The 23982-nt window shown below is 36.4% G+C and overlaps 1 protein-coding gene across 4 annotated transcripts; it reads left to right on the plus strand.

Moving 5' to 3' along the window:
* Positions 1–656: 656 nt before the first annotated feature.
* On the plus strand, positions 657–23861 carry parvg (parvin, gamma). Of its 4 annotated transcripts, none has more exons than XM_057837731.1 (14): positions 666–773; positions 1609–1724; positions 3414–3499; positions 6058–6122; positions 7756–7858; positions 10887–11021; positions 14426–14541; positions 14610–14665; positions 14736–14767; positions 18182–18246; positions 18539–18607; positions 18687–18788; positions 21227–21299; positions 21551–23861. In XM_057837731.1, the coding sequence occupies exons 2-14, from the start codon at positions 1651–1653 to the stop codon at positions 21643–21645; spliced, it is 1071 nt and encodes a 356-aa protein (XP_057693714.1). In that variant the 5' UTR covers positions 666–773; positions 1609–1650; the 3' UTR covers positions 21646–23861. The 4 variants fall into 4 exon arrangements, with proteins under 4 accessions (XP_057693716.1, XP_057693714.1, XP_057693717.1 ...); XM_057837732.1 differs by having other exon boundaries at positions 667–773; positions 1668–1724; XM_057837733.1 differs by lacking the exon at positions 1609–1724 and having other exon boundaries at positions 657–773.
* Positions 23862–23982: the final 121 nt, after the last annotated feature.

The raw sequence follows: 23982 nt of genomic DNA on the forward strand, positions 1-23982 counted from the left end.
AATGGAGATTGCTCGCAACGTCGGCGACGCTGTCAATGCGGCGTGCGTCACCCTCAACAAGGCCTGTGATGATTTGTCCTATGTGAAGGCCGCCGCTCAAATGGTGACGAAAATTATTACGGAGATCCAGGACCAAGAGAGGCTCGCTCGCGGGAACCAGGGCAGGGCGGATGAAGACTAACCCACCCGCCTAACCCTGAGCGGTCTGCGGCGGAGGTGGGCCTCCATGACTCCCTCGGCTATTCCTCTATTACACAAATTTGACAATGACCCTAATCGATGAAGTCACAACTGATCGACAACTTTTTGGGAAGAAAATTCACGTGAAGACAAAAAAATAAAATATAATTGGCCGGGGCGCCAAGCAACTGCCTGGTTTGTCTGTTCGCTAGCCTAGCCTCTGCATGAAACAAGCTACTGTAATTCACTACCAGCTTTCCCAGATTAGCTACCATTAACGGTGATAGATTTCTGTCGTCATAAATGGTGTTAAAACAATCATTCACTTATTTCAATTTCAAAGCATGTCACGTGTTTGTACACTGTAGAAGAAAATATATCTCACTCGAAATAGAGGAAGTGCTCCCGTTCCCTCTACCACATCCTCTCAAGTGTGCACATCTCCACTTCCGACTTTGTGACATTTTATTTTCTTAAAAGCGCCTGATAGCTGACAGCGCTTTTCAATGGAATCCACGATACATTGAAGTTTAGTTGAATGTCTTCGTTTATCCCTTTCCTGGATTTAAGGCTTTCTTAAATCAGCAGAGGAGGTAAGCTGCTTCCAAAATAGGCTTTTTTTTGTGTTCATAATCTTGTTTGTGAGAGAAAAAGGAAAAAGTCAGAGGCCACACAAAGACTGTAAAGAGGCTGCTGAGGTCTGCCTTGTCACCATGTGTTACTTTCATGTTTCCCTCACGAGACACCCGAATACAAATACGTACCCGGAGAGCCTCTGACTGCAAGATGTGTCGTACAAGTCACAGGAGTGAAAATCAACACAAAATATCTTTAAGTGTTTTGACCTTAAGTTTTTTGTTTTCATACCTCAAAGGAACAAAAACATTTCAATCATATCTCAAAGGGAGTTCTTTGTCTTTGAAAATGTCATGACAGAAGAATAAAGCGCCAGTTTGGCTCGCTTGAATCTTTCATAGGAAAGTACTGTAGTAGTCTTTGAAAAAAAAAAAAAAGTATTAAGCTTTGCTTGAAGACTGTTTTAGAAAAAAATTGTCATTGAATTTTTTTCTTCACGATTTGAATGAAATAATGTTTTTAAAAGGTGCTCCTAAAATGTTACAGGTTTGTTCAGTTTTGGCATGGGATGTTTTTGTGCGTTTGTTTTTCTACTGTATTGTATTGAAATGCCATAACTGTGAGAGGATTTTTCTATCATTAACAATTTTTTTTTTTTTTTTTAATTATTATTATTGGATTTAGGGGTTATTCATCAAAATCCTCTCAGATGAAAAAGTGCTGCTTTTTTAAGACAAATTCTGTTACAAATAAAGAAATTGATTAAAAAAACTAAAATTTGTTTAACTCTCTCACCGCCATTAACAATGATAGATATCAAATTGTGTGGCTCTTTTCATTTTCCATTACTAGGAGGCATTCAATCCATTTGAACTGGAAGGTAGTTCATTCCTTATGTCATTCTCTACCAGCCCTGCCAGTTTAAATGAATTGGACATCTGTCATCGCCATCAATTGCAGCCAATGAGGTAATCATATACATACATACATATATATGGCGGAAAACACTCAGGTGACTTGAAGTTCCGCTCTGAGACCCCCAATATGGCCAAATTTTAAAATTATCTGATATGCTCGTGTGATACATCATTGGAAAGCTTAAAATCTGAATTTTCTGGGAGAAGAAAAATTTTGAACAGGAGAGCATTAAAAAAAAAAAAAAAATTAAACAGCCACACCCTAACTGGAGGTGAGCGCATGAGAGAGCATAATTAAAGACGCCATGATTTTAACTAGATATTATCGCATACTTACCTTGTTTCGATCCAAAAACTCCATGTAACATGTATCATCGAGTGTCAAGACACAGATGTGAATGGCCACAGCCGGATTTTGGGGGGATTTAATGGGTGAAACATGGTAATATAACAATGGTCACGATGCAGATATCAAGGAGTGGTCAAGATGTTCTTTTTCATATATTTACCCTTTTAAACATTTTTTTTTCCTTGGATAATGGATAATTCATTAAAGTCGTTTTTTTTTTAAACTAAATATCAGACATCAATTAATAATTCTAAGCTGAAACTGACAGACATTTTGAATAAGAAATATAATTAATTCCCTTCTTCTTATGACTGGGTTGAAACAAAAGCGGTTGCGCGACGTCTGTAAACGGGGGTTTCCAGGGTAAAACGGACAAATTAAAAATAGTTTGGGGGTTTAATGCGCCATGAATATGCTATGGCAGCATATATACACATATTGTTCTATCGAACACAACAGTTCTTTTGGCTTAAAATACAGAAGTTTATTTTAAAGAGGGGTGCAAGAGCAGAAACTGCTTTTTCAGTCTTGTCCGTGTTTTCCGCCATTGAGACCCGAGAGACAGCTAGAACGAAAGTGGTATAAGGTATGTGCCAAAATGGCTTTTGGCATGTGGCATTTTTTTGGTAAGGGGCTAAATGGATTATGGCATGTGGCATTTTTTCGGTATGTGGCAAAATGGATTTTGGCTCGTGGAACTTTTTGGGGCGTATGGCATTTTTTGGGTCTGTTGCAAACTGGGTTTTGGAATGTAGCATTTGTTTTTTTTTGCATGTGGCATTTTTTTATGGTATGTGGCAAAATGGATTTTGGTATGTTGCATTTTTTTTGTATATAGCATTTGTGCAGGCCATTGACGGTTATGCACGTCCAAATTTTCCCTTCATTATAAATGACAAAAAAAACATGTGGCTGTGATTTCTGGTCATACACTTACCATTACAGCACATTGACATTCAACTGGCACTCAAGTAAGGTTATGCCACTGACGGCTTTTCACGTCCAAATTTTCCATTCATTTTAAATGAAGAAAAACTTGTGGTTGTGATTTTTGACCATACACTTTACATTACAGCGCATTGACATTCAACTGGCACCCAAGTAAGGCTATGCCATTGACGGCTATGCGCGTCCAAATTTTCCATTCATTTTAAATGGCAGAAAAACATGTGTCGCTGTGATTTTTGACCACATACCAAAAAATGCCACATGCCAAAATCCATTTTGCCACATACCAAAAAAAATGCCACATATAAAAAAAAAAAAAATGCCACATGCCAAAATCCATTTTGCCACATACCAAAAACCACTTTTCGTTCTCGGCCCTGCTGTTTTTTTGGTGTACGGTGCACTATATTAAATTGTCATGTAAACAAATTGTTTGTATCAAGTATTGGCAGAGGGGACGTCATGGAGGAAGATGTCTCTCAGAATCCCAACAATCAAGAAAAGGAAGATGATGCTGAATGCTTCCAAGGTATGTTTATATGTTAAGAGCTGGAGTACCTTATTTCTGTCTCTATACCAGGCGTCAGCAACTCGTGGCTGGGAGACAGGGAGTGGAGACAGTGTAGGGTCACCAGAGGCGCAATTATTGCAAGTAGGTCCAATTGGGGTGTGCAGTACTCGCCTTCTACGCCCCTTTTGTTTCTTTGTTGCCTTCCGCGTCTCATGACTCAGAAAAGGGCTTAGGGTTGTTGAAAGCAGGCAGCGTGGAAGGTGGATAACGAAGTATGATCTGATTACTTGTTGAAAGCAGGGGGTGCTGAAAGCGAGTCCTGCGGGCTGCAACTTACGGAACCCCAAGTGTCAAAATTACATTTTAAAAAATGACATTTTGAAACAAATACTATCTTAACAAACAACAGACAAATTGTGCAATATGGTCCTTAAAACAACACTTGGTAACTTTTCAGTTTTGGTCAATTTTAGCGACGCCGGTGGACAAAAGCGGTAGTGTTTTGCCTTAAGAAAGATTGTGTTTCCCTAGCCTGGAACTCCAGACTTACCGGTATGAGATTTTGACCGTATAATAATCTTAGGCAAAAATACCGCGGTGTCACGGTATTGCCATTATAGTTCTAAAATGTGTTATTTTGAGATGTATGGGATTTAAAAAAAAAAAAAAAAAAAAAAAACTTTTCCCCTTTGAACAGGATTTTTTTAAACAACATATTTGCAAATTGGAACATCAACATGAACATAGTGTTAAAATAAATAAATCAAATAACAAAAAATAATAACTGAAAATTTTAAAATATAATTGGTATAAATAGAACTTATAGACTAAACCCACAGCCACCGCTCATGCTGCTCAACATTAGAACAAGAACCTTTGGTCATATCAAACTGGACTTAAACATTATACGATCAAATTGATTTTATGTAAAACACATACCACTACTACTAATAATATTAATTAAGTAAATATTAATAGAGAGCGAGAGTAAGAGATAGAGCGAGTGTGTACGACTCGTATCATTAATTACACATTATATACAAACACACACCCTCTTTCAACACAGAAAGTCGCCAAAGAGAACAAACACCACAAGCTGTATTATTAAAATATTGTTTTGAACAAATGTTTACAATGGCAGAAGACTTTACAAAAGTAGGCTAATGGTAGTGAATGGTAGAGAGGAAACTAGTTAGCTGTTTTGGCATGCCAACTAGCCACATTATCTGCCTTATTAACAAGCTTACGTTATAGTATTTGTTTTACCATCGCTAGACACACTAAACACGCTGGAGTGAACTCCCATAGCTGATGGGAAATGTTCATGACGCCGCTTACTTACCTTACATTTTATGTAAAGTGACAGATGATTGCCACTTAAATGTGAAATCATGTTGGAGGTGTTGTTTCTGTCCTTCCTCCTCTAAGCCACGGCCCTCTAAGCCTCTGTTTCTTTTCCGTAGCTGAAGTACTCCCATTCGAGTGACTTTGTCTTTTTTGACGGGGGAAAAAGCTGAGGTGAAGTGTCACAGACAGTCACAGGACAGAGATACAACCGGAGGGGGAGAGATGAGCGCTGCCGCACAAAGCCACGGATTTCTCGCAGCATTTTTGGGACATAAAAATAGCTAATACCGTATTACGGTATGACGGAAAATTTTAGCGGTTTTGAAACCGCCTCTCAATTTGAGAAGTATTGCATTAGTGCAACAATATGAATGTGAATTCACACTTTAAAATGTACAGTCCGTGACAAAGGTCTTGTCGCTTATCCATATTTTAGAAACAATTGCTAATAACCTGACTTTTAATAATTAAATTGGTTTCAGAAATGGCTCATATGAGAGCTACTACCCTCCCAAATGATGTTGAATGTACAATATGCTTGTTTCACTGAAAAAAGATTTATCATTTAATGAAGATATAAAGGTCAAATTTTGGCAAGACAAAAGTTTTGTCACCTACAGAAAGTAGTGTGAAAATTTAACAAAAAATGTATTTCAAATACAAAAATGTGTTACATAAAATAAGCGAATTAAGAAGTGGTGCTGTGAGATCCAAATTTAATATTTTGTATGACTTCCATGGGGTTGAAGGACTGCATCCATGCGGTTTGGCAAGGATTCATACAATTTATTGATGAAGTCATCATGAACATCAAAGAAATCAGTCTTGCATGCCTCCCAGAGTTCATCAACATTCTTGGGTTTCGTCTTCCATGCTTCCTCTTTCATCCTACTCCAGATATGCTCAATGATTGATGTTCATGTCTGGTGACTGGGCTGGCCAGTCCTGGAGGATCTTGATCTTCTTTGCCCTTTGCCTTGAGGAACTTTGAGACTGAAGTATGTGATGGCGCACCATCCTGCTGCAGAATTTGTCCCTTTTTATGGTTAGGAATGTAAGAGGCAGCTAAGATTTGTTTTGTCAGTCAAAAAGATTCCTGACTCCTGGTATAGATGCTGACACCTTCGTTTCAGACGACAAAAAGTCTGTGCGGCTTCTTTTAGCGTTAAAAGTTGCCAACAACTTTACTGTATTGGCTGATGTATCAATATCACTGTTTGTATGGACAGATGAAAGGACCAAAATGATCCAGCCAACGTCCTTAAAAGACCCCAAACTGGAAAAGCTTCAGGAGGTAAAAGACAGACTAGTTCCTCTAACTACAATATATGGATTTGTAATACAAAACTTTTGGACGTGGTGATTTTTTTGTCGATGTCAATAGATGAAATCAATCAATCAATCAACAATTCCTCTAATTTACAGTCATTCTGAGAGAAAACACACAATTAAAAAAAAAAAAACACACACACCAATATCTCTACTAGGGCTGTCAAAATTATCGCTTTAACGGGTGGTAATTCATTTTTTAAATAAATCACGTTAAAATATTTGACGCAATAAACGCACATGCCCCGCTCAAACAGATTAAAATGACAGCACAGTGTCATGTCCACTTGTTACTTGTGTTTTTTGGTGTTTTGTCGCCCTCTGCTGGCGCTTGGATGCGACTGATTTTATGGGTTTCAGCACCACGAGCAATGTGTAATTATTGACATCAAAATGGCGAGCTACTAGTTTATTTTTTGATTGAAAATTTTACACATTTTATTAAAACGAAAACAATAAGAGGGGTTTTAATATAAAATTTCTATAACTTGTGCTAACATTGATATTTTATGAACTACAAGTCTTTCTATCCATGGTTCGCTTTAACAGAATGTTAATGTTAATGGCATCTTGTTGATTTATTGTTATAATAAAAAAATACAGTACTTATGTACAGTATGTTGAATGTATATATCCGTTTTTGTGTCTTATCTTTCCATTCCAACAATAATTTACAGAAAAATATGGCGTATTTTATAGATGGTTTGAATTGCGATTAATTACGATTAATTAATTTTTGAGATCAACTCGATTAAAAATTTTAATCGTTTGACAGCCCTAATCTCAACTTGACTAAAACACTTTAAGCCCAGGAGTCCTAGGACACACACAACAGGAAGTTAAGAACCATTGCTTTTGCCTGAAATGACATACTGGGCAACCCGTCTTCCTGAAACGCTCTTCCACAGAGCAAGTTTTTTATTGCTCACACATAGTACTTTTGAAAGCTTACTTTCTCACACACTACTGAAACACTTTAGTACTCGAGTGAAAAATCATCACGCTGTACTGTGTAACATGTCATCCTCACAGTTGAAATCTTTTCACACATCATACTGAAATCCACTCATATGATGTATTGACTCATGCGTATGAGAAGTGTGTGTGTGAGAGGTAATCCTGAATGATGTCCCAAACGACCCCGCCAGGCCGCCCACCCGCCTGCAGTAAATGGTTGGAGGGATCCGAGAATTGCATTTGACAGGCTGCATGTACTATATGTGTGCATGAATAATACTTGGAGCAGGCAGCGAGGTGGAAGGTTGGGTGAAATTTTAATGAAGGTAATTATGGGAGGTGATGGGAGGCAGATCACAGGTGGGGGAGGGAGTGGTGGTGTTGATAGGGGAGGGGGGGCTTGACAGGCTCTTCTATATGACAGCACCCCCTCCAAGAATGGCTCTCCTGCTGCAAGTGGCAATGAATAAATAAGATTCTTGGTATGTTGTCAAACTGAATATAGAAGAGTTCTTTTGCTCCTTTTTTCACATCCAGCTCAGGATTTGCTGTTATCTCAGGAAATTCATTAGAGCTGAATTCAAAGAGATGAAAGCGGCGGTTTGTGTGTGTCGGGTGTGTGTGTGTGTGTGACTGGCCAGACGCTGCTGGATTGGATCAATAGCACTCTGAAAGCAGAGCACATCGTGGTTCAGAGTTTGGTCGACGATCTCTACGACGGCCTCGTTCTTCATCACCTCCTGGGTCAGATTATGCTCACGTTTATTTTTCTTCAGCACACTCACAAAGGGATTTTTTTTTTTATTTAAAAAATATATATTATTAGAAGGTGTATTGATCAGTCACTGATGATGTTTGTATTAAAGGCGTAAATATGTTTGTTTATATTTTAAGTTTTTTCTATTTAAATATTTAGTAAGAATTTCATTTTTTAATAATTGATTTTAATTTATTCATGTTAGCTGATGGCACTTGTTATCTTTTGAAATATTTAATTCTGCGCTGGAGCTTCATTCCAATATTTATATGGTTTTCCCCTTTATTTATAGCTATCTTGATTAAACAAACAAAAAACAATATATATATATATATATATATATATATATATATATATATATATATATATTTTTTTTTTTTTTATTTATTTTTTTTTTTTATATATTTTTTTTTTTAAATAGGTAAAATATTCAAGATAAACAGCCATCATTATTTCGTTACAATTTCACTTGAATATTTAATCTACATTTAATTTGCAATTGTATTTTAACAATTGATGCTCTTAATGGATTTCATTAAAATGATATTGTTACAACTATTATTGTAGAAATAATATAATTTGATAAATAAAAACACATTTCTACTTATTTAAACTAAGTGTTGATTCTTGATATTTTAAAGTTTTTTACAAAACACTGAAATAAATTAGTATATTTTAATATACTATGTTTCTTTATACTGTATATATACACACATATACTGTGGTGTGAAAAAGTATCTGAACCATTTGGAATTGCTCACATTTCTGCATCAAATCACCATCACATGTGATCTGATCTTTGTCAAAATCACACAGATGAAAAAACAGTGTCAGCTTTAACTAAAACCACCCAAACATTCATAGGTTTTCATATTCTAATGAGGATAGTATGCAAACAATGACATAAGGAGCAAAAATAAGTAAGTGAACCATCACATTTAATATTTTGTGCCCCCCCCTTTGGCAGCAATAACTTCAACCAGACACTTCCTGTACCTGCAGATCCTGGCCCATTCTTCTCTACAAAACTGCTGTAGTTCAGTCACATTCCTGGGATAACTGGGATGAATCGCTGTCTTTAGGTGATGCCACAGCATTTCAATGGGATTCAAGTCTGGAGTTTGACGTGGCCACTCCAGAACATGTATTTTGTTCTTCTGAAACCATTCTGAAGTTGATTTACTTCTGTGTTTTGGATCATTGTCTTGTTGCAGCATCCATCCTCTTTTTAGCTTTAACTGTCTGACAGACGGCCTCAGGTTTTCCTGCAAAACATCCTTATCAACCTTTGAATTTATTCTTCCATAAATGATTGCAAGTTGTCCAGGCCCTGAAGCAGCAAATACAGCCCCAAATCATGATGCTCCCTCCAACATGCTTCACGGTGGGGATGAGTTGTTGATGTTGGTGAGCTGTTCCATTTTTCCTCCACACATGACGTTGCGTGTTACTCCCAAACAATTCAACTTTGGTTTCATCAGTACACAAAATATTTTGCCAAAACTTCTGTGGAGTGTCCAAGTGCCTTTTGCTAACATTAAAAAAGCAACATTGTTTTTTTAGACAGCAGTGGCATCCTCCGTGGAGTCCTCCCATGAACACCATTCTTGGCCATAGTTTTACATATTGTTGATGAGTGCACAGAGATATTGGACTGTGCCAGTGAATTCTGTAAGTCTTTAGCAGACACTCTAGGGTTCTTTTTTTACCTCTCTGAGTATTCTGTGCTGAACTCTTGGCATCATCTTTGGTAGACGGCCACTCCATGGGAGAGAAGCAACAGTGCCAAACTCTCTCCATTTGTAGACAACTTCTCTGACTGTCGATTGATGACCATCCAGACTTTTGGAGATGGTTTTGTATCCTTTCCCAGCTTTATACAAATCAACAATCCTTGATCGCAGGTCTTCCGTCAGCTCTTTTGACCGAGCCATGATGCACATCAGACAAGGCTTCTCATCAGGATATTTGTTACCAAGTGTGTGTTTTATAAGGGGCAGGGCAGCTTTAAACCACTCATCAGTGATTGGGCACGCACCTTACTTAAAATGTTTGGTAAAAATTGGTTTCAATTGCTCTTTAAGTCTCCTTAGGCAGAGGGTTGACTTACTTATTTTCCCGGTTCTGTCATTGTTTGCATGCTATTCTCATTAAAATATGAAAACCTATAAATGTTTGGGTGGTTTTAGTTCAAGCAGACACTGTATTTTCATCTGTGTGATTTTGACAAAGATCAGATCACATTTGCTGGGGATTTTGTGCAGAAATGTGAGAAATTCAGTAAGGTTCATATATTTTTCACACCGCTGCATATGTACTAGTATATGCATTCTTAAAAACGAAATTTCAATATTTAATTTAGAATTTAATTACATTTTTTGGTCATTGTATATGTTGTATAACAATTTAAAACAAACAACAGTTGTCATTCACCTACAAGTTTTGCATTTATGTACTGTGGAGTCATAGTTCCCTTGTAGGATTCATGATAATATAAAAGATGATCGTTAGTTATCGTGAGATTTCATTGAACTATTAAATATAGATTTAATCATTTATCATGTTTTTGTTAATTCATGATTGATAAGTAAAAGTAACCAGCCATGAAATGGTTATTTATTAATATTTATTGCCACTGCACTGCAGAATCTCATTCCAATAGTCAGATTACATTTATGTTGTGCAATATTTAAGAAGTCATAATAATTTTAATTCATGCCATGTAGTGCTTTGATTCAACGGCAGAATTATTTATTAGGAATAAAACTTTAATTACAACGAATGTCATCATATCATGTAGTGGGAAAAAAGATTTACCGGTAGTTTTATTTTTGCCTTGACTCATCATAATAATCAAAATAATCAATTCAAGCAGTATTTTATTGTTTGTTTGTTTTTTAATCAGTGACAAATCTGCACACAAAAAACAAATTTGTTAAAAGGTTACAGCAAAAGATGCAAAAAGTGAGGGATAATGAAAACTTTCCATGACGATGTCTTGCTTGGTCGCTGCAGCCAGGTTGGCTGGCGTGCGCTTGCCCTTGGATGAGATGGCGCTTCGCAGCTCGGCTCAGATCCGCAAGCTGGAAGCCGTGCTGGAGGAGTTCGACAAGCGGCTGGGCCAGACGGACGCCAAGTGGAGCGTCAGTCGTGAGTGATGCGGCCAAATGGGGCCTGCCTGCGCTTATCTGTCTTCTCTCAAGTCATTTGGATCTGAATCTCATTCTCATCATTGTTGTTATTATCCATGGCTGCTTACAAAGACTTCGCACAAACACAGTAGAAGTTTACCAGTGAGGTCACCTTTGACCCTTCAGTTGCTCAAGGGGAATAGCAGTAATATTTTCAAGTTAGAAAAAAGTTACTTGAGCATCATCATATGAGAGCGTATTGACAAAATAATTACCGAATTAGAAAGCCCCCATTCTGCGCTTGAAAATGACGTACAACTTGAAGTGGTATATTCAGATTTTCTAGCCAAACCTAGAGAACTCTGAGAGAGTAGATTTCCACCTAAGCAGCCAAATTCAAAGCATCGCCATATTTGGCGGACCTTAGCCCACTTGTCCCAATATGTCATCACTCATTCTCTTCTCATAAAACCTGCAAATTTGAGTTAAATTGGCTGATCCATTGTCAAAGTATCGTGAAATTCCTTTTCTGACCTTTGACCTCATTAACCCTAATTTTAATCACCTCTTACATTTCATATTATAAACATACAGTGTATCACAAAAGTGACTACACCCCTTGCATTTCTGTAGATACTAAAGTATATCTTTTCATGGGACAACACTGACAAAATGACACTTTGACACAATGAAAAGTAGTCTGTGTGCAGCTTATATAATAGAGTTAATTTATTTTCCCCTCAAAATAACTCAAAATATAGCCATTAATATCTAAACCCCTGACAACAAAAGTGAGTACACCGCATGGGAACTACGTACATTCCGAAATGTCCAAATTGAGTACGGCTTCTCATTGTCCCTCCAAAATGTCATGTGACTCGTTACAGGAGTGCTGTCAGCATTGCTGCAGAGATTGAAGAGGTGGGGGGTCAGCCTGTTAGTGCTCAGACCATACGCCGCACTCTATATCAAATCTGTGTGCATGGCTCTCACCCCAGGAGGAAGCCTCTTCTGAAGACAGTACACAAGAAAGCTCGCCCGTCTCATCATGCTGCAGGCATTTTTGTGTACCATATTCAGAAGAGGCTTCCTCCTGGGGTGACAGCTATGCACACCAATTTTATGTAGAGTGCGGCGTATGGTCTGAGCACTAACAGGCTGACCCCCCACCTCTTCAATCTCTGCAGCAATGCTGACAGCACTCCTGTAACGAGTCACATGACATTTTGGAGGGAAAATGACAAGCAGTACTCAATTTGGACATTTAGGAATGTACGTAGGTTCCATGCGGTGCACTCACTTTTGTTGCCAGGGGTTTAGATATTAATGGCTATATTTTGAGTTATTTTGAGGGGAAAATAAATTAACTCTATTATATAAGCTGCACACAGACTACTTTTCATTGTGTCAAAGTGTCATTTTGTCAGTGTTGTGCCATGAAAAGATATACTTAAATATCTGCAGAAATGCGAGGGTTGTACTCACTTTTGTGATGGACTGTATCTTGCAAGTTTGATAGCATCAAACTAAGTATATCCTTATTATTTTTGCCTCATCTACGTCAAATTATAATCAATAGAAGAATTTGTAACAATGCTTCATCGCAGTTTCCAGCGAAGGTGCATGTATGTAAAGTGCTCCCTTATCCCTACGTAATATTTGTGACTTTCTCGTAGCAAGAGCACGACTTATCTCGTAGTCTCTTTTTTAAATTTATTAATCTGGCCCTAATACTATATAATTATATATAATAATAATATGATTATATAACTATATAATAACTTTTTTTTCCACGTACTTCACTACAGTGATAAGTGACATTTATTTATCTACTACGCTGGGAGCACGAGCCATCAGCTGGTTTGTCTGAGAAAGAAAGACTTATCCTTTGCTGTCAGATCTCGCTTTCTCATATTTATGCGTTTAAGCTTCATCTAGACCCAGTGAATGTGTGTTCTCCACTGCAGGAGACACTATCTGTCCAGAACGCTTACGCTTACTGCCTGAGAAGGCAGATATGATCATTTTCTTGAACAAAAGCTGTTTCTTATTTTACACTGTACCCGCTGTTAATCTGGACTGGGTTTTACAATTATTTTTTTTATATGTTTGACATTATGCACTAGGTTAGCCTATTATAGGGAGCTCAATAACATGTAAAAATGCCAGCAGCATATGACACTCTAAAACATAGGCAAAAGAATATGTGTAAATGTTTTCTCCGTGAGCTTTTGAAATGTAAACATCTTTGTGAAAGTGCACTCCTGTGGAAAGAAACTTCCTCATATTCAAGTTCAAAGACTGATACTTACATACAAGTTCAAAATACCCTTGAGAGAAGTTAATTGAAAGTTCATATAATTTTGAAAAAATTATCGAGAAGTGAAGAAATTAATATAAACTATGCATTTTTTACCATGCCAATTAAAATAATCAGAAACGAGAATCATGTGAAACCGGAATCGAAACGTGGAATCGAAATCGGAACAGTTCAAATTCAAACGATGCCCAACCCTATTCTTGAGTTACCTTCAACACAAACATGTAGCCAAACAGACATCATAAAAATACTTTAATACTATTTACTCCAATATAGTAGTATTACTTTACGGCATCAACCTCAGTAGCCACGTTTACATGCTGACTTTTATTCATACCGATTCAAATCATTCCGAATGGAAATTTCACATCAGCTGTTTACATGTCACTTCATCTATTCCGATCCAGCGTTTACATGTGACTGCCTTTATTCCGAAAGGACGTTTGACAACTGCCGTCTGACATGCGCAGATGAATCAAAACAAAGCGTCACGTTGCAAAACATGGAGATCGATCGTCAGATCAGCTGCTGTTTTAACTTTTCGAGTGGAAACAAAACTTCAGAATGATACGCTATTCATTTAAAAAGTTGTGTGGGTGCGCTGTGCGTGTGCTTGGAAGCCATGTTGCAAGTGACGTTACTTACGTCACCAAGTGACGTCACCACGTCAGTACGGAGCATGCGCAGAAAGAACGCAACCAGACACCATTCCGCTTCCCTGTTTACATGATATAATTTTACTTCTAATCGGTTTGGGAAAAGGAATATTCCACCCCTGTGAATCGGAATGAAATTCCATTCGGTTTGGGCCTGTTCATTCCGAATGAGGTTTTTATATGGAACACATTTATTCGGTTTGAACAAATATTCTGATTGTAATTGGAATATTTGGCTCCATGTAAACGTGGCAAGTGACTGCCATTGATGTCTAATCCATTTTGACTGTCAAAATGGATTGGATGTCTTGCATTGTCAATGGCACTGAAACTTCGTAGCCCAGTCCTCCCTGTTTAAATGAACTGGATGTCCATCGTTGTCAACGGAAGGCAATAACTTAAATAGTTTATTTCCGTAAAAGGTCCTATCTAACTGTTTTTTTTCAGTAATCCACAAGAAAGACCTCTTGGCCACGCTTCACCTGCTGGTTGCCATGGTAAAACATTTCCAGCCCGAACTGGAGTTGCCCTCTGATGTCAAGGTTCAAGTTGTGGTCGTGGAAGTAAGTCGGATCCTCTGGCGGGAAAAGCTTTCGTTGTCGAGTGCTAAGACACGTTTGAATCCGCGCAGGTGGGCAAGAGCGGAATCCGGTCTGAAGTTCAAACAGAGGTTTTAACAGAAAAAAGGTGAGAACCACTTTTTGTACCATTTCTTCCAACAAGAGTTTTTCATTGTTTCTTGTTTTTTATTTTTCAGGAACAATTCAGAGACCCTCTGCAGCACAGATGGTTAGTACATGAACTCCAGTTGGTAAACTATCAGAAAATCAGCCAAATCCAAAATGCAGGATCAGCTGTTTGTCCAGCTGCTTATGTACTGTATAATTTTCCACAATACAATTACTTGCATTTTTTTAACATTAGCTCTTTCAGTAACATTGACGATGATAGATGTCCAATCATGTGGCACTTTTGACTCTTGTGCTGTGAATTTAAATGAGTTTAACACTAGTAGACCTTGATTGGACGTCTATCGCTCTGTCAATGGCAGCTGAAGAGTAAAAAGTCCTGGCAATCCTCGGTTCAAGTCCAAGTCCAAGATGATGCCTTTGAGAAGATTTGGTCCAGACCTTTGACAATCATACACTTTTTATTATGTGTGTGCAAATAGGCCTAATAAATAAATAGGCCTACAAGTTAACGCCGCAAGGGCACTTGCCAGACTCATGCAAGTGGAAATTCCCTCCGCAGCGACTCAGTGAATATGCCAAGCAATATGAAAATGACACAAAAAGAAAAAGGAAAATGTATAGTATATGTACACAGCTAATAAGTGACATAAATATGTAAATAAATACTACCAACTGAGCAGAAGCAGTTGCAAATGACTCCAAAAGATGAGGATTTCGAATATGTAAAATATGGTTATGTATATGAATGTACGGAAGCCTGTTGTTGCCACAAAAAAATAAAATAAAAATAATTACAGTATCATATTTTTACTTGATTGTTATGACATCTTTAAGTGATAATATCATGTAAAAATGTGAGTTATCATGTCAAAACATGAAAACTATTATGTGAAAATTATCATGTAAAAACATAATTGTCATTTAAAAACTGATAACTATCATTTTTTTAAAAAAAAACGATAAATATAATGGGTAACACTTTTTTTGACAGTGGCGTCATAAGACTGTCATAAGACTATCATAATTATGACATGATATCGTCATGAGCATTAATGAATGCTTTTGCTTTTGGATGTCATTACGCGTCATCCGGCAAATTTTGTCAATAACTTCATTTATGTCCAGTCTGCATCTTTTGGATCCATTCAAAAGTCACATAATTTACCATATGAAAATTAATGACATCTGTCATGAGCATTAAGTGTCATTTGGTAATTGTGACGGTCCTATGACGCCGCTGTCAAATAAAGTGTTACCATACAATGTAAAAACGTGATAACTATCATATAAAAACATGATAAATATAATGGGTAACACTTTTTTTTGACAGTGCCGTTATAAGACTGTCATAATTATGACATGACACCATCATGAGCATTGATGAATGCTTATGACAGACGTCATTAAGTGTCGTCTGCTAAATTTTGTCACTCCATTTATGTCCAGTCTGGATCTTTTACATCCATTCAAAAGTCACATAATTTGCCAGATGACACTTAATGACATCTGTCATGAGCATTCATTCATGCTCATGACAGTATCATTTGGTAATTGTGACGGTCCTACGATGCCACTGTCAAAGTGTTACCATATAATGTAAAAACGTGATAACTATCCTGTAAAAACATGATAAATATAATGGGTAACACTTTTTTTGACAGTGCCGTCATAAGACTGTCATAATTATGACATGACACCATCATGAGCATTGATGAATGCTTATGACAGATGTCATTAAGTGTCGTCCGCTAAATTTTGTCACAAAAAAAAACGATAAATATAATGGGTAACACTTTTTTTTGACAGTGGTGTCACAACTGTCATAAGACTATCATAATTATGACATGATATCGTCATGAGCATTAATGAATGCTTTTGATGGATGTCATTAAGCGTCATGTAAAAATATAAAATACATAAAATGCATACACTTTAAATTCCATCTGAGTGTATGCATACTTATTCTAACACCATTCACGGTGCTTAATAACTGTAAGTTCTCACCATGTCTTAACCCAAGAATTAAACAATACTTGATCAAAATGTTTAAATCATTAGATATTCTGCAGCGTTTTGTCTTTCAAGTTTCAAAGTGATCAATTATCACATTTTTAGTTTAGTTTTGATAGTTTTCAAGTTTTCACCCGACAGTTATCACGTTTTTACACAAAAATGATCACATTTTTACATGATATCACGTTTTTACGTGATAAAGTTTTTGCATAATTATCATGTCTTTACATGACAATTACACGTTTTTACATGATAATCATCACGTTTTCACACGATAGTATCACATTTTTATGTTATAGTTATCACATTTTTACATATTTATCACGTTTTCACACGATAGTATCACATTTTTATATTGTAGTTATCATGTTTTTATATAATTATCGTTTTTACATGAGTTTTCAAGTTTTCATCCGATAGTTATTGTTTTTACACAAAAATGATCACATTTTTACATGATATCACGTTTTTACATGATAAAGTATCATGTTTTTCAAAATTATCATGTCTTTACATGACAATTATCACGTTTTTACATGATAATCACATTTTCACACGATAGTATCACATTTTTATATTAGTTATTACGTTTTTACATGATAATCATCACGTTTTTACATGATAATTATCACATTTTCATACGATAGTGTCACATTTTTATATGATTGTTATCACATTTTTACATATTTATCATGTTTCCACACGATAGTATCACATTTTTATATTCTAGTTATCATGTTTTTACATATTATCACGTTTTCACATGATAGTATCACATTTTTACATTAAAGTTATCACGTTTTTACATGATAATTATCATGTTTTTACATGATAGTTTTCAAGTTTTCACCCGATAGTTATCACGTTTTTACACAAAAATGATCACATTTTTACATGATAAAGTTCACGTTTTTGCATAATTATCTTTACATGACAATTATCACGTTTTTACATGATAATCATCACGTTTTCACACGATAGTATCAAATTTTTATATTATAGTTATCACGTTTGTACATGACAATTATCACGTTTTTACATGATAATCACGTTTTCACACGATAGTATCACATTTTTATATGAGTTTTTACGTTTTTACATGTTAATTATCACGTTTTTAAATAATTATCATGTTTTCACACGAAAGTATCACATTTTTATACTATATATTTTTTTACATGATAATTATCATGTTTTTACATAATATCACGTTTTCACACGATAGTATCACATTTTTATATTCTTGTTATCATGTTTTTACATAATTATCACGTTTTTACATGATAATTATCATGTTTTTACATGAGTTTTCACATTTTTACAGGATGGTGATCACGTTTTTAGAAGATTATTAAGTCATAATAATGTGACATTTTTACATGATAATTATATATTACTATCATTATTATGAAAGTATTGTAAATATAGCTAAAGAGCTGTACTTGTGTGTTAGCGTGATGTACAGACTAGTAATGGACTTTTGTGCTCCACCGTGCAGGAGACGCTAATCCTGTGGAGCAGCTGTTGAAACTGGAGGCTCACAAGGTCGCCGTGGTGAAGCAGGTATATAACGACGAGAAAGAGGAGGAGGAAGGGTGCCAAGGTGCCAATTTGCAGAAAGCTCCAGAGGGACTGAAGTGATGGAAAGGCAATTAATCAGCAGTCTCGTTGGACTTTTGCTCTTTAACCTTCAGGCCCTTGTTGAATTTTTATTTTGAAATCTTTTCGGGTTGTTTGTGTTCTTTTTATTTGGAATAAAGTTTGAAAAGGCCAAGCGATGTGGCCAAACTTTAGCCAACTTTTTCAAATGGAAATTAAGTTAGATTGCTCAACAAAATGTCTTCCCGTCATGTAGGCTCTGCTTGACTTTGTAAACGAGAGAATGGCAAGCCTGGGCTTGCATGTGTCCGATTTGGACAAGCAGGTACAGACATCATCTGCGCCACCTTCATTTACACACAATTTTTGATTTTTCCCTAATTTAGCTTTTTTTGTGTGTTTAGTTTTCTGATGGTGTCATGTTGCTCCTGCTGATCGGACAACTAGAGGGCTTCTTCATTCCTCTTTCTGACTTCAATTTGACCCCCATCAACCACGCAGAGATGGTAGACCTAAATAATGATGTGCCATTGACAACAATAGATGTCCAATTCATTTGAACTGGGAGGGCTCGCAGCGATTATTTGCTGCTAGCTCTCCCAGTTCAAATGAACTAGACGTCTATCGTCATTATTGGCAGCCGACCAGTTATCATTTCAATCTGGTTTAGGGTTTTAAAATTTGGTTTTCTAATCTGAATTAAGGTTTTATAATACAGTTGTTTTCAAAATTATTCAAGCCCCACAGTATATAAGTGTTTTTGCACATGTATTGCTCTTTTTGTTTATACTAACATTAAACAATGACATGTCAAATTGACAAATACAACTTAAATAACGAAAAGATTTGAGTATTCCAATTTATGGCCTTTCTGTGATTATTTTATTGACAAAATTATTCAACTCCTAAGGTATGAATAACTTTAGTACTTACTACAACATCCTTTGCAACAATAACGTCCTTTAGACGTTAAGCATAGCTTGACACAAGTTTCTTGCAGTAATCTACATGTATCTCTGCCCATTCCTCATTGGTAAAGGGCTCCAGTTCATTTACATTTTTGGGCTTGCGTGCTGCAACTGCCTTCTTCAAGTACCACCAAAGATTTTCAATGGGATTTAAAGAGCATACGACAGGAGAAAAAAAGTTTTAAATAGCATTATTATGTGAATTAGAACCATATTTTGAGACGATTCGACTATATACAACAATTTAGCAAAGCGCAGATGACGAGAAATTAGTCTTTTAATCTGCCGGTTAGCCACGCCTACCATTATAGGGCTCTAGCGTCCCCAACAGGTGGATGACATCAGCGGGAGACTGGGCTCATCAGTTTTACTATTCAGCTCATTGAGGGGGAATTATTCAGAACGAGGAAAACGCGACGAAGAGAGCCGCAAAATGTCATTCTTTCAGTCTCTCTACTCCAATATTTTTACAGGATATTCTTTTTATCCAAGTATTTTTCCACAATAGCTAAATAAATGGCTTGAGAAGGACCAGGCAGCCCGTCGAGGGGGAACTATTCACAACGAGGAAAACGCGACGAAGAGAGCTGCAAAATGTCAGTGTTTCTGTCTCTTTACTTCAATATTTTTACAGGATATTCTTTTTATCCAAGTATTTTCCCCAATTGCTAAATAAATGGCATGTCATGACAAATAACAGTCTTGTGCTAAAAGGAACATGAAATAATAAAAATGCACTTATTCAGGACGACATGGCAAAATTACTCCATAATGGTCAAAACTGTCGACGTCACCTTTACTGTCGCACCTCCCGAACGATATTTTATGACACCTAAATCAGACATATGTCATTTCCCTTCCCCGGCTTCGGAGAATGTAAACAAACCAAGAGGCGTGACAGATAGCCGACATGCTAACCCAAACCGAGTGATGTTTCAAAGTCTTCGAAGCGGAAAATCACACATAACTAGCCCGGATTATTTGACATGACGACTGGATTGTCGATTGTCTTTGCGGACCGGCAAACCGCCCGGCGGAGAGCAATTTATAGCTCGTTCCCCGGAGGAGGGCGGCTGCAGTTGTTGTGCAGCTAACGTGCAGCTAATGTGCATGAGGAGAGCTTTTTACATGCCCATCAATGATCAAACGTAAATAGTCCTTTATTTAAAGAAAGTTTGTAGTGTTTACTTTGTAATTGCTGTACTCGTATTTGACATAATACAAAACAAGATGTTTACTCACTTCATCGTAAGTCCAATGGTCCCACAGTAGTGGGGCTTGTTTTGGCCAATATCCACGGTGAATGGGAACCTTTTGAAACTCCAAAAAGGCGCATACGCCTCTCCCTCATAAAGCAAGATTTTTCTGCAGCCGTTTGGCTGGCGTGATGCGAAAAAGAAACGTATTAATCCGCAAAATCAGCTGAATCCTTAGTCCTCATACACAACAGTATGGCTGTAGTGAAGAGGACGCCTTCAACCGTACACGTCACAGCGCCCTCCTCCTCAATGCAAGACCGAAGCCGGAAGTCACTCATTTTTGTGGTGCGGGATTTAAAAAACTAAATAAATATAGCGATCGCTTCCACACACATCAAAGAGGTCCATATCATTCAGGAGCATAAAATACCGCGTGTATTATGAAATAAACATGCTTTTTCGTGTCACATGCACTTTAAGTCTGTGATTGCGATGGCCACTCCAGAATCTTCCAGCACTTTTTTTGCAACCAAGATGTGGTAGATATTGAGGTATGCTTAGGATCAGTGTCATGTTGAAAGGTCCAACCTCACCCAAGCCTCAGCTTTGTCAATGATTGTCAAACTTGCAAAAACACTTATCCACCATGGGGGTTGAATCATTTCGAACAGAACTGTAGAATCTCCAAAATTCGTTGTCAAGACAGGGTTCATGTTAGGAGTTTAAATGACTCACTTTGTGTCTAATAGTTGCTTTGTGTTGTGTCTTGGACTTTAGATGCGCAACGTGTCTTTGGCCTTGAGCTTCCTCACTCATTTGGGCCTTCAGGTGTCCGCTGTCCAACCACAAGGTGACAACAACATCCTAAACACCTTACGCATGTAATCAGGCCACTGTCAAAACAAACTGGTTTTAAAATGCAGTCACACTAGTCAGCCTTGGAGAGACGCACAATGGACGGAACATGAAGTTGTAATTATCGGTATTGCTGCATGGTTCAAGTAGTTTATTGATTTAATCTTCATCTCCTGTGTTTTGTCCTGCTATGCTTGATTGTAAAGACAAAGTAACCTGAGAGGTGATTTTTTTTTCCCCCATTAGATGTCGTCGCTCAGGATGTCGCAGCCACGCTGAAGGTCCTCTTCGCTCTTTATAGCAAACATGGAAGACAAGACATTATTTCTGCCTTCATTTAGTAAGACGTAGAAAGAAAAAAAAAATACATGCATCTTTATTACATTCATGAGTTCTGCTGTAACACCAGAAAAGAAATGTTCAGTATATTGCGCTGAATTTCTCATTTTAATCAAAACATATGAAGTTACAGTTATCATGTAATTATCTTTTAATCAATTTATCATGTAATGTGAAAATTTTCAGGAAATATGTCTCATAAAACATGAACATGATCACATAAAATACTAGAGGTGGACAGGAAAGAGGAGTACAGACATCCGCTAGACATTCCTTTTCTGACCTCTTGACCCCAAAATTTTAATCACCTCTTCAAATTCATATTACAAACATATGATTCATAAATAATGAACTTCTTGGTGGAAATATATTTCCATAAAAAAATGTATCTTTAGTTCAACTCATTCACTGCCAGCTCAGGTTATGAGTATGTGTGCGTAGTGGTAGGTAGTACAAAAAGGAACTTGACAATGGAAACACCTATTGACAGTAACGGACGTCCAATCTATTTCAACGATCGTTTCCAGGCCCTCCCAGTTAAAATAGATTGGACATATATTTTCTAACAACGGCATCTCAAGCCAACTGAGGTCACAGAACAAACAAAAAATAAAAATAAATAAATAAAATTCCTGGGGCAAATTACACACAGGCCACACTTATTTAAATTTGTCTTTTTTTTTTTTTTTTTTTTTTTTTACAATTTATTACAAGGTTTTAATTTATTTAAAAAATTTTTTTTAACTAATTATATTTTATTTAGAATTGTTTGTATTTTTATTACTCAAAGATTTCTGTGAAAAAAATATTGCAATTTAAATAATTTATATATTTTACAAACTGGATCCTTCAATTAATTAATACTATTTATTTAAATTATTTACTAGACATCCGATAATTAATTTTAAGCCGATAACACGATATTGTCCAACTCCAAAAATCCGATACCGATAATAAACCAATACCAATACCGGTCGTACCGTTAACGTGTTATTTTTAATTGTATTATGCAGTATGTATTATGTTAGTGTGGGGAACCACTAGATGCTTTACTAATGATGAATGTAACAACTTCAAGTTTTTCTAAATTAAATAAGCATTCTGTGAAAAAACAGAACAACTTCAACTGAAGTTATAGAAAATAAATATCCCATATGAATCAAAGAAATTGAAATGAGCCAAAATGTCCATAATTAAACAAAAGGAATCATTCATAATTAAATCAATTTACAGTTGGTACCCCCAAAGAGTCACTAATGGTCGACCAAAGCATTATAAATACAGGAAGGCAATCATAGGACATGCCGATGAAATTACAATTCCCAAATTGCATTTTGCTGGGCTTTTGCAGATTTTTGTATTTTATTACTGTTCTAGTTTTCTTAGTGACTATTTATTTCTGGTAACGGAGAAGTTATATGTAATGAGACTATAATTAATGATTTTTAAATCATTTATTGTTCATTTAATTTTTGCAACACAAATGGTCTGCTCATATAAAAAAATCCCAAGCATCTTGGTTTAAAGATATCGAAGCGTTAGTAAACACAAACGCTGTATTAATCTGTGACCAAGACTTGTACAAAGGAAGAAGACTCCTACATTCACATTTAAGGCAACATATATATTGGTCCTAAGCTGATAATGAAAAACCAATCTCAAAATTATCCGATGTCATTTTTAAATCTTTTTAACGGCCGATATTATCGGTTACCCAGTAGTGTCAGAGGACTTTTTTGGGGGGTCCATCACAAAATACATGCAAGCAACACAAATACGACAACTGAATGTCAAATGAGGGTGCAAAATATTGTCCCCAATTGGCCCCTTGCCCACACATTTGAAATCCTTAACCTATATTATTGTAAAAAAAAACAAACAAAAAAATTTTTGAAAAAAAAAATCATAATTCCTGCATGAAAAGGTAAAGGTTAAAAATTTTATGTAACTTCTTGTTTGTATTCTTTGAATATGCCACAGTGTGCTGTTCCGTCTTCTTCTTGACAGTCTTGCTGCAAGAACAAAGACATTTTCTTCTTCTACCGCCTCCTTTGCACTGTGTCAATTCAAATGTCATTCGAACAAAAACCTGTATATAAATAAAAATGTCTTCCAAGAGTGATCTGCTGACAAGACAGTGGAGGTGGAGAGACTGACATTCTGTGACTGCCAACAAAGTTCAACAGGAATAGGAGGAAATATTTTTCTTAACCTTTACTTACTCCACTAAGTTGTGGTACTTCTTGCAAAAAGCATCACTGATCTATACATTATAAATCTATGCGCCCAAAATATATGCAGTATGCATACGATTAAATGAAATATTTTGATCAAACAGT

This window comes from Corythoichthys intestinalis, chromosome 5 (assembly GCF_030265065.1).
Source record: "Corythoichthys intestinalis isolate RoL2023-P3 chromosome 5, ASM3026506v1, whole genome shotgun sequence".
NCBI lineage: Eukaryota > Metazoa > Chordata > Actinopteri > Syngnathiformes > Syngnathidae > Corythoichthys > Corythoichthys intestinalis.

Excerpts from the sequence above, each read along its gene's own strand:
- parvg (XM_057837731.1), top strand. The coding sequence starts at position 1,651 with ATGTCATTCTCTACCAGCCCTGCCAGTTTAAATGAATTGGACATCTGT. Across the intron at positions 6,123-7,755 it reads AACTGGAAAAGCTTCAGGAG|ACGCTGCTGGATTGGATCAA; the intron begins GTAAAAGACAGA and ends GTGACTGGCCAG. Across the intron at positions 14,666-14,735 it reads GAGGTTTTAACAGAAAAAAG|GAACAATTCAGAGACCCTCT; the intron begins GTGAGAACCACT and ends TTTATTTTTCAG.